This window comes from Hyperolius riggenbachi, chromosome 8 (genome assembly GCF_040937935.1).
Source record: "Hyperolius riggenbachi isolate aHypRig1 chromosome 8, aHypRig1.pri, whole genome shotgun sequence".
In the NCBI taxonomy this organism is placed as follows: Eukaryota; Metazoa; Chordata; class Amphibia; order Anura; family Hyperoliidae; genus Hyperolius; species Hyperolius riggenbachi.
The window spans coordinates 85215822-85229677 of NC_090653.1; the positions used below are offsets into that span (position 1 = coordinate 85215822).

General features: G+C 46.8%; 1 protein-coding gene across 2 annotated transcripts in view; it reads right to left on the bottom strand.

Moving 5' to 3' along the window:
• LOC137529001 (cytochrome P450 2B4-like) overlaps positions 1-13856 on the bottom strand; it is an 81119-nt gene that overhangs the window by 44994 nt on the left and 22269 nt on the right. For both annotated transcript variants that reach the window (XM_068250859.1, XM_068250858.1), the window contains exon 3: positions 8410-8572. In XM_068250859.1, coding sequence (XP_068106960.1) covers positions 8410-8572 — 163 coding nt within the window. The remainder of the gene's footprint in view (positions 1-8409; positions 8573-13856) is intronic.

Sequence of the window (13856 nt, forward strand, 5' to 3'; positions counted from 1 at the left end):
TCATTCTCGGAGGGCAGAGCTCCGCCCCCTCTTCAGGCGTAATCGCCGTCTAATTGCCCGTACAGCGCTGCGATCAGCAGCAGCGCTGTACTGAGGACAGCCGTGTGACACGGCTGTCCCCTCCTGAGCCACAGAGGTGATCGGCTGTCATAGGCTGAAGCCTATGACAGCTGATCACAGGGATTGGCCGGCGGGGGAGGGAGGGAGGGGGTATACAACAGGAAAAAAAAAACACACTTTTTATTTAAAAAAACAACAACAAAAAACAAACACAAATAAACAAACAAACACTGGGGGGGGGGGGGGGCGATCAGACCCCACCAGCAGAGAGCTCTGTTGGTGTGGAGAAAAGGAGGGAGGAATCACTTGTGTGCTGTGTGTCCTGCAGCTTGGCCTTAAAGCTGCAGTGGCCAATTTAATGAAAATGTGCCTGGTCTTTAGGAGGGTTTAACACAGCAGTCCTCAAGAGGTTAAAAACAATGATAAAAAATGAAAAAGGTGAGGTGGCTTATTTCAATGAGGACAGTCTCATAAGACAAAAGCAAATTTATTTAGCACAAGCAGCGCGTTTCACAAGTCACAGCCCACTTTTTCAGGCCAATAAAAGTGTCAAACAATGCACCTAATGCTCCTGGCTGTTCCTTGTTTGGCACTTTTATTGGCCTGAGGAAGCGGGCTCGGACTTGTGAAACGTGCTGCTTGTGCTAAATAAATTCGTTTTTGAGACTGTCATCATTAAGGTAAGCCACCCTCATTTTTATTACCGTTTTTAACTCAGTTAAACTCTCATCTAGACACCTCTTTATCCCTATTGTGCTATCTTTCTCAGATTTTCTCTGTACCAAGGTTTTACTTGGAGTAGCAAACATTCCAATTCCACTCACAGCTCTTTCACCACTAATTGTTCAGCCACTTCTGAATTCCTTTTGTTCAATCTTTTTTCTGAAATTTGATTTTAACCTCTAGCCGACCGTGTCGCGCCGACGGGCGTGGCTGCGGCGACAGCCCCAGGACCGCCTAACGCCGATCGGCATAAAGTCCTGGGGCTCTCTTTTGCAGGAGATTGCAGGCATGCTGCGCGCGCATCTCCTGCTTGGTGGGCGCAGCGGAGCTCCGCCTTCAGTCTCCGAGCGGCGGTTGCCGCTCGGGAGACTGTTAGACAGCGAATTTGCCGTCTAATCACTGGTACAGCGCTACGAGCAGCAGCAGCGCTGTACTGGGAACAGCCGTGTGACACGGCTGTTCCCTTCAGAGGCACAGGCATGATCGGCTGTCATAGACTGAAGCCTATGACAGCTGATCATCACAGGGATTGGCTGGTGGGGGGAGTAGAATAGTACAAAAAAACACACACATTTTTATTAAAAAAAAAGACAAATAAACAAAAGCAAACAAACAAACATCTGGGGGGCGATCAGACCCCACCAACAGGAAGCTCTGTTAGTGGGGAGAAAAGGGGGGGGGGATCACTAGAGTGCTGTGTCGTGTGGCCCTGCAGCTTGGCCTTAAAGCTGCAGTGGCCAATTTCTTGAAAAATGGCCTGGTCTTTAGGGGGGTTCAATACTGCAGTCCTCAAGAGGTTAAAGCCTTCCACAAAACGACAGAGGAGGCAGTGCCACATGCATACCTATAAATTGGCCGCTGGGAGATGGCTTATCCTGCTCCTGCACAAGTCCTGGCAGGGTTAATTACTATTCCCCCTCCAGGTCCACGTGGATGGTGGGGAGTGATGTAATTCGGCTTCCAGGTATTGCTGGAGTTACGGTGTTTTAACCACCTTAGCGGTAATGATGAGCTCAGCTCGTCCATTACCGCTGCAGTGGATATCTCTGGCCCCTGTGGGCCGATTTTGATAATTTTAGCTTCGTGTGGGGTCCGATCGCTGCTGCTCCGCGGTGAGGGAGACCCCCCCCCCCCCCGCCCAGACCCTTGCACAGCCTGGCCAATCAGTGCCAGGCTGCGCTATGGGGCTGGATTGGACACCCCCCGACGCCATGACGTGGATGACGTCGATGACGTCACCCCGATCGTCGCCATGGCGACGAGGGAAGCCAAGCAAAAAATCCCATTTACAACGGGATTTTCTGCTTGCTGATTGCCGGTAGTGTTGGGCGAACAGTGTTCGCCACTGTTCGGGTTCTGCAGAACATCACCCTGTTCGGGTGATGTTCGAGTTCGGCCGAACACCTGATGGTGTTCGGCCAAACCGTTCGGGTTCGCCCGAACTACTAAATGCCCGGCCGAACAGGGCCAAACAGGGCCCCTGTTCGGCCGAACAGGGCCCTGTTCGGCCGAATACCGCCCCCCTATGGGGTCGCAGGCATAAGGGGGGAGCATGCCCCGATCGCGGGGGGGGGTGTCGGAAATTCCCCCCACCCCCTCCGCTAGCGCTCCCCCCTCTGCCCGCTTCCCCATAAAAAAGTTGGCGTAAAGTTAAATATTACCGGTGGTGGCTGCTGCAGTGGCTGGCTGGCAGTGGTGTGAATGAGGAGGAGGAGTCCGAGTATGACGCGTTGAGGCCAGGCAGCGGGCGGTTCAGCGGTAGTACCCTTGTGGTACTTCCGCCCTTTCTCTGACCTCACGTCCTCTACGTGATGACGCATATGAGGGTACGCGTCACGCGTACCATCGTATGCGTCATCACGTAGAGGACGTGAGGTCAGAGAAAGGGCGGAAGTACCACAAGGGTACTACCGCTGAACCGCCCGCTGCCTGGCCTCAACGCGTCATACTCGGACTCCTCCTCCTAGTCCTCACTCACACCACTGCCAGCCAGCCACTGCAGCAGCCACCACCGGTAATATAACTTTACGCCAACTTTTTTATGGGGAAGCGGGCAGAGGGGGGAGCGCTAGCGGAGGGGGTGGAGGGAATTTCCGACCCCCCCCCCCCCGAGATCGGGGCATGCTCCCCCCTTATGCCTGCGACCCCATAGGGGGGCCGTATTGCGGCATGTTCGGGTCCCCATTGACTTGCATTGAGTTCGGGGTTCGGGCCGAACATGCCGAACATCTGGCCCATGTTCGGCCTGTTCGGCCCGAACCCGAACATCCAGGTGTTCGCCCATCACTAATTGCCGTCGGCAATCGGACTAGATGGGCAGATGTGCCCTCTAGTGGTGAATCATGTAGCTAACTGAAAGTTGGCTACAATAATTCAGAAAAAAAAATTAAAAAAAAAAACTGTCCGCACACCACCCTGGCGATTTTAATGTAACACCAGGGTGGTTAAAAGTAACTTCAGCTCTACCTTCTGACGGCGCCGAAGTTACTCACTGTGTAACTAAATAAACAGAGGGCACAAGCGATCAGGCCCACTAACAGAAAACTCTGTTGGTGGGCAGAAGGGAGGGGGGTTCATTTGTGTGCTCAGTTGTATGCAGGACCGGATTTACCATAAGGCACTGTAGGCACGCGCCTGATGATAGAAAGGTGGCTCACACCCCTACTTTTTCCCTATGCAGAGTCCTGGTGAGAGTGTAAATGAGAGGTTACTCACCCTGTTCTTGGCATTCCACTGAGGAGATCTCTCTTCAGTCAGGGGCATCTCTAGCTACTTAATATTGAGGGTATTTCTAGCTACCTAATACTTGGGGCACCTACAGCTACTTAATATTGACAGTACTTTGGGCTACCTAATACTAAGGGGAATCTGTATGATGGATAAGGGAAGTAAGGGAGAAGTGACAGCTGGGACAACCAGCACCAGGGGCATAACAATAGACCCTGCAAGGGATGCAGCCGCAGGGGGGCCCAGAAGCCCCAGGGGGTCCCCATCCTGAAAGACTGACAACTAAGGGCAAGGAGAGAAAAAGCTTTCTGCTCTCTGCACATTTGTTCTAATGATTGTATCTGCTTAGCCACTGATAAGGATGCATACAAAGTTTTGCAGACAAAGATTTGTAGACAATCCCTATTCAGTGTTCAGCAGTGTCTCGTGTACAGGGCTGCTGTACCCCCAGCCTTTCTACCCCACTACAAGTGCTATGTCCTGTAGTGATGCTTGAGGAGTCTGGGCACAAAGAGAAAAAGCTTTCAATTCTCTGAAGGTTTTAGGTTTGGCGGGAGAGGGCCCCATGCAAAGTTTCGCAGGGGGGGCCCAGTGATTTCTAGTTACACCCCTGCCAGCACACTTGCAGTGCAGCTTGGTTGGGTAGGTTCATGGAAGGTGAAGTCTAAGGTGCCAGGACATCTGTGCCCATAGGCTAGAGTGACCAGACGTCCCGGATTGCCCGGGACACGTCCCGGATTCGGGGTCCGCTGTCCCAGGCTTAATGAGGTCCCGGGAAACGTCCCGCTTTCAGCAGCGGGACGTCCCGGCCTCGGGACTCTGGCCACTCTCTCCTCAATGAACTGGCAGCGGCGTCTATAGACGCCGTGCCAGTTCATTGCCCGCAGCCCCGCTCCAGCCTCCTCTTCCGGTGTCTGTTTCCGACACCGGCAGGCGAGCAGGGCTACGGCAAGATGGCTGCCGAAGCCCTGTACTGGAGACCTATTTGTGTCACTAGTACAGGGCTTCGGGCGCCATCTTGCCGTAGCCCTGTCAGCGCGGGAGAGAAGAGCAGGAGGAGGAAGACGGTCCCGGGACGGAGCAGCGCGCCAGAGGCCGGACACTTCTGCCAGGTGAGTAAATGCTTTCTTTTCCAGGTGAAATGTTTGCCCGCATTGTTTCTTTTCCAGGTGAAATGTTTGCCCGCATTGTTTCTTTTCCAGGTGAAATGTTTGCCCGCATTGTTTCTTTTCCAGGTGAAATGTTTGCCCGCATTGTTTCTTTTCCAGGTGAAATGTTTGCCCGCATTGTTTCTTTTCCAGGTGAAATGTTTGCCCGCATTGTTTCTTTTCCAGGTGAAATGTTTGCCCGCATTGTTTCTTTTCCAGGTGAAATGTTTGCCCGCATTGTTTCTTTTCCAGGTGAAATGTTTGCCCGCATTGTTTCTTTTCTGGTGAAATGTTTGCCCGCATTGTTTCTTTTCTGGTGAAATGTTTGCCCGCATTGTTTCTTTTCTGGCGAAATGTTTGCCTGCAGTGCGTTTCTTTTCTGGCAAAATGTTTGCCCGCAGTGCGTTTCTTTTCTGGCGAAATGTTTGCCGCATTGCGTTTCTTTTCTGGTGAAATGTTTGGCCGCAGTGCGTTTCTTTTCTGGTGAAATGTTTGCCCGCAGTGCGTTTCTTTTCTGGCGAAATGTTTGCCCGCATTGCGTTTCTTTTCTGGCGAAATGTTTGCCCGCAGTGCGTTTCTTTTCTGGTGAAATGTTTGCCCGCAGTGCGTTTATTTTGTACTGACATGTTGCCCGCATTGCGTTTATTTTGTACTGACATGTTTGCCCGCATTGCATTTATTTTATACTGACATGTTGCCTATTGCGTTTATTTTCTGGTGTCCGGGGTAACTGTTACTGCATTTATTATTTAATGGTCATAGATGGCTATGTTTGCTGCTTTGTGGTTACGGTATACTATTAGCATCACACAGTTTCTGCACACCCATGATACAAAGTCTCGTTTGTCCACATCATGGCGTAAACACTGCTTTCTTATGCCTCGCTGTTACATCATTACGTTAGCTCCGCCCATACAATGTCATGGCCACGCCCATTTTTTCGGCGCTGCGCGTGCCGCAGCCCCCTCCCCCAGTCTTCGCCGCTGCGTGCTCCTCACTCCTTCCCACTTTTCGCCGCTGCGCGCGCCGCCCCCCCCCCCCCCAACGCCCCCCCCGTCCCAGGTTGGACCCACAAAAATATGGTCACTCTACCATAGGCTCCTGTGATGTAAATCCGGGCCTGGTTGTATGGCTCTGCAGTGAGCCATTAAACCTGCAGAGCACTAATTTGAAAAAAATAGCCTGGTCACTAGGGAGGTGTAAGCCTATGGTCCTCAAGTGGTTAAACTCAGAAACAAAATGACAGTTTAAAAAACAGTTTTCTTTTGCATTGTTAAAATCTATTTTCTCAAAAACTACAAAATCTTTTTGAATTTTTTTTTGACTTATTCCCAGTATTCCCATTACGTAGCAATTCTGGTGATGATAGCATGTATGGGGGCTTTGCTATTAACCTCCAAATTCAGCACAAAATTATGCACAATTTTGAGCTATTAGGCCAAACTACAGCTGCATTACTTTTACATGCGAAATTAATTATGAATATTCACGAAATTTGGCATTATGATTTTGCATCGTAATTGCAAATTACAATGTGAAATTACAATTATGTGAAATCTGAGCTAATCACTAGTGGTGGCAGACAAACTGGAATAAGCAGTTTTTTTTCGAATGAGGGTAGAAACAGGAAGTGGTAACAGGGTGAGGTATCAGGAAACAGTAAATTCGGGCGCCTGAGGCTAGTGGACAAATCGGGCGCCGCCATTCACTCCTATAATAAATATCGTTTAATGGGCGCCCGATAGGAAAAAAGGGCGCCGGAGAAAACTAACGTTTTAAAAGCGGCGCCCGGAGACTTAATGTTTTATTACTGTTTCTCATGATTACACATTATTTAATGATTTATACATTTTTAAATATTATTTTTAAACGAAAAACAGTACAATATTTTTTTTTACATTATTTTTAAACGAAAAACAGTACTTTTTTTTTTTTTTTTTTTACATTATTTTTAAACGAAAAAACCAACAGGGGGGTCTTAGGTTTAGGCACCAACAGGGGGGTCTTAGGTTTAGGCACCAACAGGGGGTTTTAGGTTTAGGCACCAACAGGGGGGTCTTAGGTTTAGGCACCAACAGGGGGGTCTTAGGTTTAGGCACCAACAGGGGGGTCTTAGGTTTAGGCACCAACAGGGGGGTCTTAGGTTTAGGCACTAACAGGGGGGTCTAGGGGTTAGGGGTAGGTACAGGGAGGGTTACTTAGTAATTTTTTTTTAAACGTTATTATACGTTTCACTATTTAAACGAAAGATTAACGTTTTTACAATTGCCGATTTAATGCACATTATTTAATGATTTATAACTTTAAAAACCATTAATTTTAAACGAAATACAGTACAATACAATTTTAAACGTTATCCATGCTTATCGTTAAAAACCCGGCGCCCTTTTTTCCCAGCGCCCCTTTTTAACGTACGCGAGGTATCATGTCCTCTTTGGCCACACTTCCACTTAGCTTATGTTCTATTAAACTTACTTTATATTTTATTTTTGTTTTACTTTTCCATTATAATTGTATCGGTTTCACATTCCACAAAATTATCATTTTCACATTTATTTTGCCAAATTGCCATTTTGTTTCTACGTCAAGAAAACTTGTACTAAAAAAAAAAACCCTGAGGGGTACTCACCTCAGGAGGGGGAAGCCTCAGGGTCCCAATGAAGCTTCCTCCACCCCTATAGCTGCAGGCAATCCAGAGCTGGCTCCCCCGAAGTGTCCCGCAATCCTCCCCCGACAAGCCTGACAAACGCTGATTTATTTACCTTGCCGGAATACAGCGCAGACGCAGTAACGGCTCTTCCTTCGGGTAAGGCGGAAATAGCCGAACCCAATCGTATCTGCTCTACTGCGCAGGCGCACAAGGACGCCCACCTGTGCAGTTCAGCAGATTGATCGGGTTCGGCTATTTCCGCCTTAACCCGAAGGGAGATCCGCTAGTATGCCTGCGCTGGATCCTGGGAGGTAAATATTTACATCGCCACACTTCGGGGTGCTGCAGCTGAACAACGGAGGGACAGAAAAGAACGGGGGAAGCCTAGTTAGGATCCAGAGGCTTCCCCCTCACAAGGGAAGCCCCCAGGGGACTTTTTCTTAATTACAGGTTTTCTTTAAGGTGGCCATACATCTCTCAACTTGGCGGACGATCGAACATCTGATTTGATAATAATTATCGAATCGGATGAAAACCAGTGCCGCCAAGAGCATGCCTGGTCGACGATGCAAACAATTTTGAGCCGAAATTGGTCGCATATATATTGATCTGACATGCTGCAAGATGTCGGGCCATCATGGTCGATAATGGCGACCGATATAGGGCCGGGCAACAAAACCCCCGACGCTGTTCCCCCTAATGTAAAATGTGTCCCCATACTCCCCCCCCCCCCCCCTCCCATCCCAGTGCCCAATGAAGTATACTTTACAGCCAGCGGCAGATATGGACAGGTAAAGTACACTGCACCAGACACATTTCATTTTATGGGGGGCAGCATTGGGCCTGCGAGATCACAAGGCTGATTCCTGATCAATTTCAGCATGAAATCGATAGGAAAGCAGCCTGCAGTGTATGGACAGCCAACAGATCTCTCAAATCAGATTTGATTAGACAAGAGATTTGTTTCTTGGTCGAATCTGCCCATCATCGCTAAGTGTATGGCCACTTTTAGTTCTGTTTTCAATGTATGCATACTACAATGACATCAGCTACAGTGACATCAGCTCATCACTCCCATCAGGAGATGGGCCTGTTACATACCGTAGCCTTTAAAGACATGTTTAGCAATGGCATTTGTTCCTCTATTGCTGAAGACATCGGCATTGTCCACCAGAGCCTCTTTCACAGCATCATATCCATGCAGGACGACTATTGGTGTTCTCCCCAGATACACAGTAAATACATCTCCATGACTCTTAGCAAGCTATGGAAAAATTAAAATAAGGCCCTTTTGTTAGTTAAAGGAAAATTGACCTAATGCTAGGTACACACGATACATTTTTATGCTTGATTTTCCACCCGATCGATTTTTTTGGCACATGGGCTACACCAGGCACCCTTTGCAGCCAAATTTGGCATATGGGCTACACCGGGTGCCCTTTGTAGCCGAATTTGACATTTCATCTACACCAGGCGCCCTGTGTAGCCGAATTTAGCTTGTGGGCTACATCAGGCACCCTTTGTAGCCAAATTTGGCATATATGGGCTATACCAGGTGCCCTTTTTAGCCTGAATTTGGCATATATGGGCTACACCAGGCGCCCTTTGTAGCCGGATTTGGCATATATGGGCTACACCAGGTGCCCTTTGTAGCCAAATTTGGCATATATGGGCTATACCCGGCGCCCTTCCACCCACCTTTCCCATTTTATCAAGGTATCTTTTGTTGTTGTCATTATGTTCCTCCTCCTCCTCATTCTGTTAGTTGACTCTTACTATTTGTGACCATATAGTGGGTTGCAAAAGTATTCAGCCCCCTTGAAGTTGCAATTACAGCTGCCAGTCTTTTAGGGCATGTCTCTACCAGCTTTGCACATCTAGAGACTAAAAATCCATGCCCATTCTTCTTTGCAAAACAGCTCCAGCTCAGTCAGATTAGTTGGACAGCGTTTGTGAACAGCAGTTTTCAGATCTTGCCACAGATTCTCGATTGGATTTAGATCTGAACTTAGAACTTTGACTGGGCCATTCTAACTCATAGATATGTTTTGTTTTAAACCATTCCATTGTTGCCCTGGCTTTATGTTTAGGGTCATTGTCCTGCTGGAAGGTGAACCTCCGCCCCAGTCTCAAGTCTTTTGCAGTCTCCAAGAGAATTTCTTCCAAGTTTGCCCTGTATTTGGCTCCATCCATCTTCCCATCAACTCTGACCAGCTTCCCTGTCCCTGCTGAAGAGATGCACCCCCCCGAGCATGATGCTGCCACCACCATATTTGACAGTGGGGATGGTGTGTTCAGAGTGATGTGCAGTGTTAGTTTTCCACCACTCATAGCGTTTTGCATTTTGGCCAAAAAGTTCCATTTTGGTCTCATCTGACCAGAGCACCTTCTTCCACATGGTTGCTGTGTCCCCCACATGGCTTGTGGCAAACTGCAAACGGGACTTCTTATGCTTTCTGTTAACAATGCCTTTCTTCTTGCCACTATTCCATAAAGGCCAACTTTGTACAGTGCATGACTAATAGTTGTCCTATAGACAGTCTCCCACCTGAGCTGTAGATCTCTGCAGCTCGTCCAGAGTTACCATGGGCCTCTTTACTGCATTTCTGATCAGCGCTCTCCTTGTTCGGCCTGTGAGTTTAGGTGGATGGCCTTGTCTTGGTAGGTTTACAGTTGTGCCATACTCCTTCCATTTCTGAATGATCGCTTGAACAGTGCTCTGTGGGATGTTCAAGGCTTTGGAAATCTTTTTGTAGCCTAAGCCTGCTCTAAATTTCTCAATAACTTGATCCCTGACCTTTCTTGTGTGTTCTTTGGACTTCACGGTGTTGTTGCTCACAATATTCTCTTAGACAACCTCTGAGGCCCTCACAGAGCAGCTGTTTTTGTACTGACATTAGATTACACACAGATACACTCTATTTAGTCATTAGCACTCATCAGGCAATGTCTATAGGCAACTGACTGCACTCAGATCAAAGGGGGCCGAATAATTATGCACACACCACTTTGCAGCTATTTATTTGTAAAAAATGTTTGGAATCCTGTATGATTTTCGTTCCACTTCTCACGTGTACACCACTTTGTATTGGTCTTTCATGTGGAATTCCAATAAAATTGATTCATGTTTGTGGCAGTAATATGACAAAATGTGGAAAACTTCAAGGGGGCCGAATACTTTTTCAACCCACTGTATGTACTTTTGCATGCCAAAGGGTGCCTGTCAATTACTGTATATACGCTTTCAGCTGTTGCATAAGCATGTTCATAGCTGCATATATGCTGTCAAATCATCTTAGCTTCTGCCATCCCTTCCTTATTTTGCCCTTAAAGGGACACTATCAATTAACATGTATTTTTTAACCTGAGTTTGAGAGAGTTCCTGAAGTGCTGGTAAATAATGATGTATACATTTCATCTGCGTCTCGCCTTGTGGCAGTCAGTACTCCATGTCACACTCCCGGCAACCTGCATAAGGTTTACTGTCCCAGTTAGCGTCCAACTCCCAGCGGTGATGCTGATTAGCACTGTAGCGGCACAATAGAAGCACACACTGCGGGACCATCACCCGTGTCGTTATATCTCATTATGGCCCTTATGCAATTAACTTTTTCTCCTGAGTTTTCTGGTAAGTGATATTTTCAAACTTGTCAATAAAATGCATTTTAAATTATCAGCAAGCAAGAAAATACTTAAAATAGTTTTGATAATACTTTTCTACTAGAGATGCCTGGCTCTTCTACTGACCACAAATGCTATTGCTCTGTTATTGCCTAATGAAGCGGGATCAAACCTGCGAAACGCATTGCATATTTGGAGTTCATAAATAAAATATATTGACTGTCTTTACTACAGTTGTTGTGTGTCTACTTGGAGGAGGTAAGTCCACCACTACCTCCTCTATTTACCAAGAATTTGGTTTTTAAGCTCATTTAGCTTCCTTTTATCCTTTTGGCGTCTCTGTTCTCCTGCATAATATTGAGTCCACCCTGGGTGGAGGGTTGAACCCCTTTTTTCTCATCTACAGAGAGCGACTTCTTATTCCTGAGTGGGGTCAGGAAAATCTCCCCACCTGCCTTTACAGTGGTTGCCTAATGGTAACCCTGGTTTGTGAGTATTAATATTTACTCTATCTAGTACCCATTTACCAGTACATATTACACTATTGGGGCTCTTGGTGTTCCTTGTTTTTAGAAATTCAGTCGCGCTGTTGCTTTGTGCATAGATGCCCAATGTGGATTGCAATCTATGGACCGACTAGCTGAGAGGAGCGTTCTGACTCCAAAGGATTCACCACCCACATATACCGTGGCTTGCAAAAGTATTCGGTCCCCTTGAAGTTTTCCTCATTTTGTCACATTAATGCCACAAACATGAATCAATTGTATTGGAATTCCACATGAAAGACCAATACAAAGTATTGTACACGTGAGAAGTGGAACAAAAATCATACACGATTCCAAACATTTTTTACAAATCAATAACTGCAAAGTGGGGTGTGCGTAATTATTCAGCCCCCTGAGTCAATACTTTGTAGAACCACCTTTTGCTGCAATTACTGCTGCCAGTCTTTTAGGGTATGTCTCTACCAGCTTTGCACATCTAGAGACTGAAATCCTTGCCCATTCTTCTTTGCAAAACAGCTCCAGCTCAGTCAGATTAGATGGACAGCGTTTGTGAACAGCAGTTTTCAGATCTTGCCACAAATTCTCGATTAGATTTAGATCTGGACTTTGACTGGGCCATTCTAATACATGGATATGTTTTGTTTTAAACCATTCCATTGTTGCCCTGGCTTTATGTTTAGGGTCGTTGTCCTGCTGGAAGGTGAACCTCTACCCCAGTCTCAAGTTTTTTGCAGACTCTAAGAGGTTTTCTTCCAAGACTACCCTGTATTTGGCTCCATCCATCTTCCAATCAACTCTGACCAGCTTCCCTGTCCCTGCTGAAGAGAAGCACACCCAGAGCATGATGCAGCCACCACCATATTTGACAGTGGGGATGGTGTGTTCAGAGTGATGTGCAGTGTTCGTTTTCCACCACTCATAGCGTTTTGCATTTTGGCCAAAAAGTTCCATTTTGGTCTCATCTGACCAGAGCACCTTCTTCCACATGTTTACTGTGTCCCCCACATGGCTTGTGGCAAACTGCAAACCAGACTTCTTATGCTTTTCTGTTAACAATGGCTTTCTTCTTGCCACTCTTCCATAAAGACCAACTTTGTGCAGTGCACGACTAATAGTTGTCATATGGACAGATTCCCCCACCTGAGCTGTAGATCTCTGCAGCTCATCCAGAGTCACCATGGGCCTCTTTACTGCATTTCTGATCAGCGCTCTCCTTGTTCGGCCTGTGAGTTTAGGTGGACGGCCTTTTCTTGGTAGGTTTACAGTTGTGCCATACTCCTTCCATTTCTGAATGATCGTTTGAACAGTGCTCCGTGAGATGTTCAAGGCTTTGGAAATCTTTTTGTAGCCTAAACCTGCTTTAAATTTCTCAATAACTTTATCCCTGACCTGTCTGGTGTGTTCTTTGGATTCCATGTAGTGTACAAGATACAGAGGCGCCAAAAGAATAAAAGGTAATTAAATGAACTTAAAAAACCAACTGGTTAAACAGAGGAGGCAGCGGTGGTCTTACCCCCTCCAAACAGACACAGGCAAGGACTGCGATTCAGACAGTCAACAATTTATTCGGAACTCCAAAAAACAATGCAACGCGTTTCACGGGCCATACATCCCGCTTCCTCAGGCAAAATACAGTAGGAGTCACAGCATCTGTATTATATCAGCGAGCTTGGCGCCCCTGTCTACAGAGAGCGACTTTTTATTCCTGAGTGGGGTCAGGATTGTTCTCCCCACCTGCCTATACAGTGGTTGCCTATTGGTAACCCTGGTTTGTAAGTATAATTTTAACTTCTCATTTATTTTTTGTTGTCCCCAAGACGAATTACACTATTGGGGCTCTTGGTGTCCCTCTGCTTTATTTGGATTTCATGGTGTTGTTTCTCCCAATATTCTCTTAGACAACCTCTGCTTAGTACAAATACAGCCAGCAGCTGTATTTGTACTAAGCAGACATTAGATTACACACAGGTGCACTCTATTTAGTCATTAGCACTCATCAGGCAATGTCTATGGGCAACTGACTACACTCAGACTAAAGGGGGCTGAATAATTATGCACACCCCACTTTGCAGTTATTTATTTGTAAAAAATGTTTGGAATCATGTATGATTTTCGTTCCACTTCTCACGTGTACACCACTTTGTGTTGGTCTTTCATGTGGAATTCCAATAAAATTGATTCATGTTTGTGGCAAATTGGCAATAATATGACAAAATGTGGAAAACTTCAAGTGGGCCGAATACTTTTGCAAGCCACTGTAATTCAAAAGCTTGCCACCACGTGCGGTGTGAGTCAACGCACGACTGCAACTATAACAACACACTGAGACGACTTAATTAACCCTTAGCAGTATGCAGGGATCAGCGCAATATCTGTCTATCTGTGCCCGATTCCAGCATACGGGTTGTGGATGCAAAATGC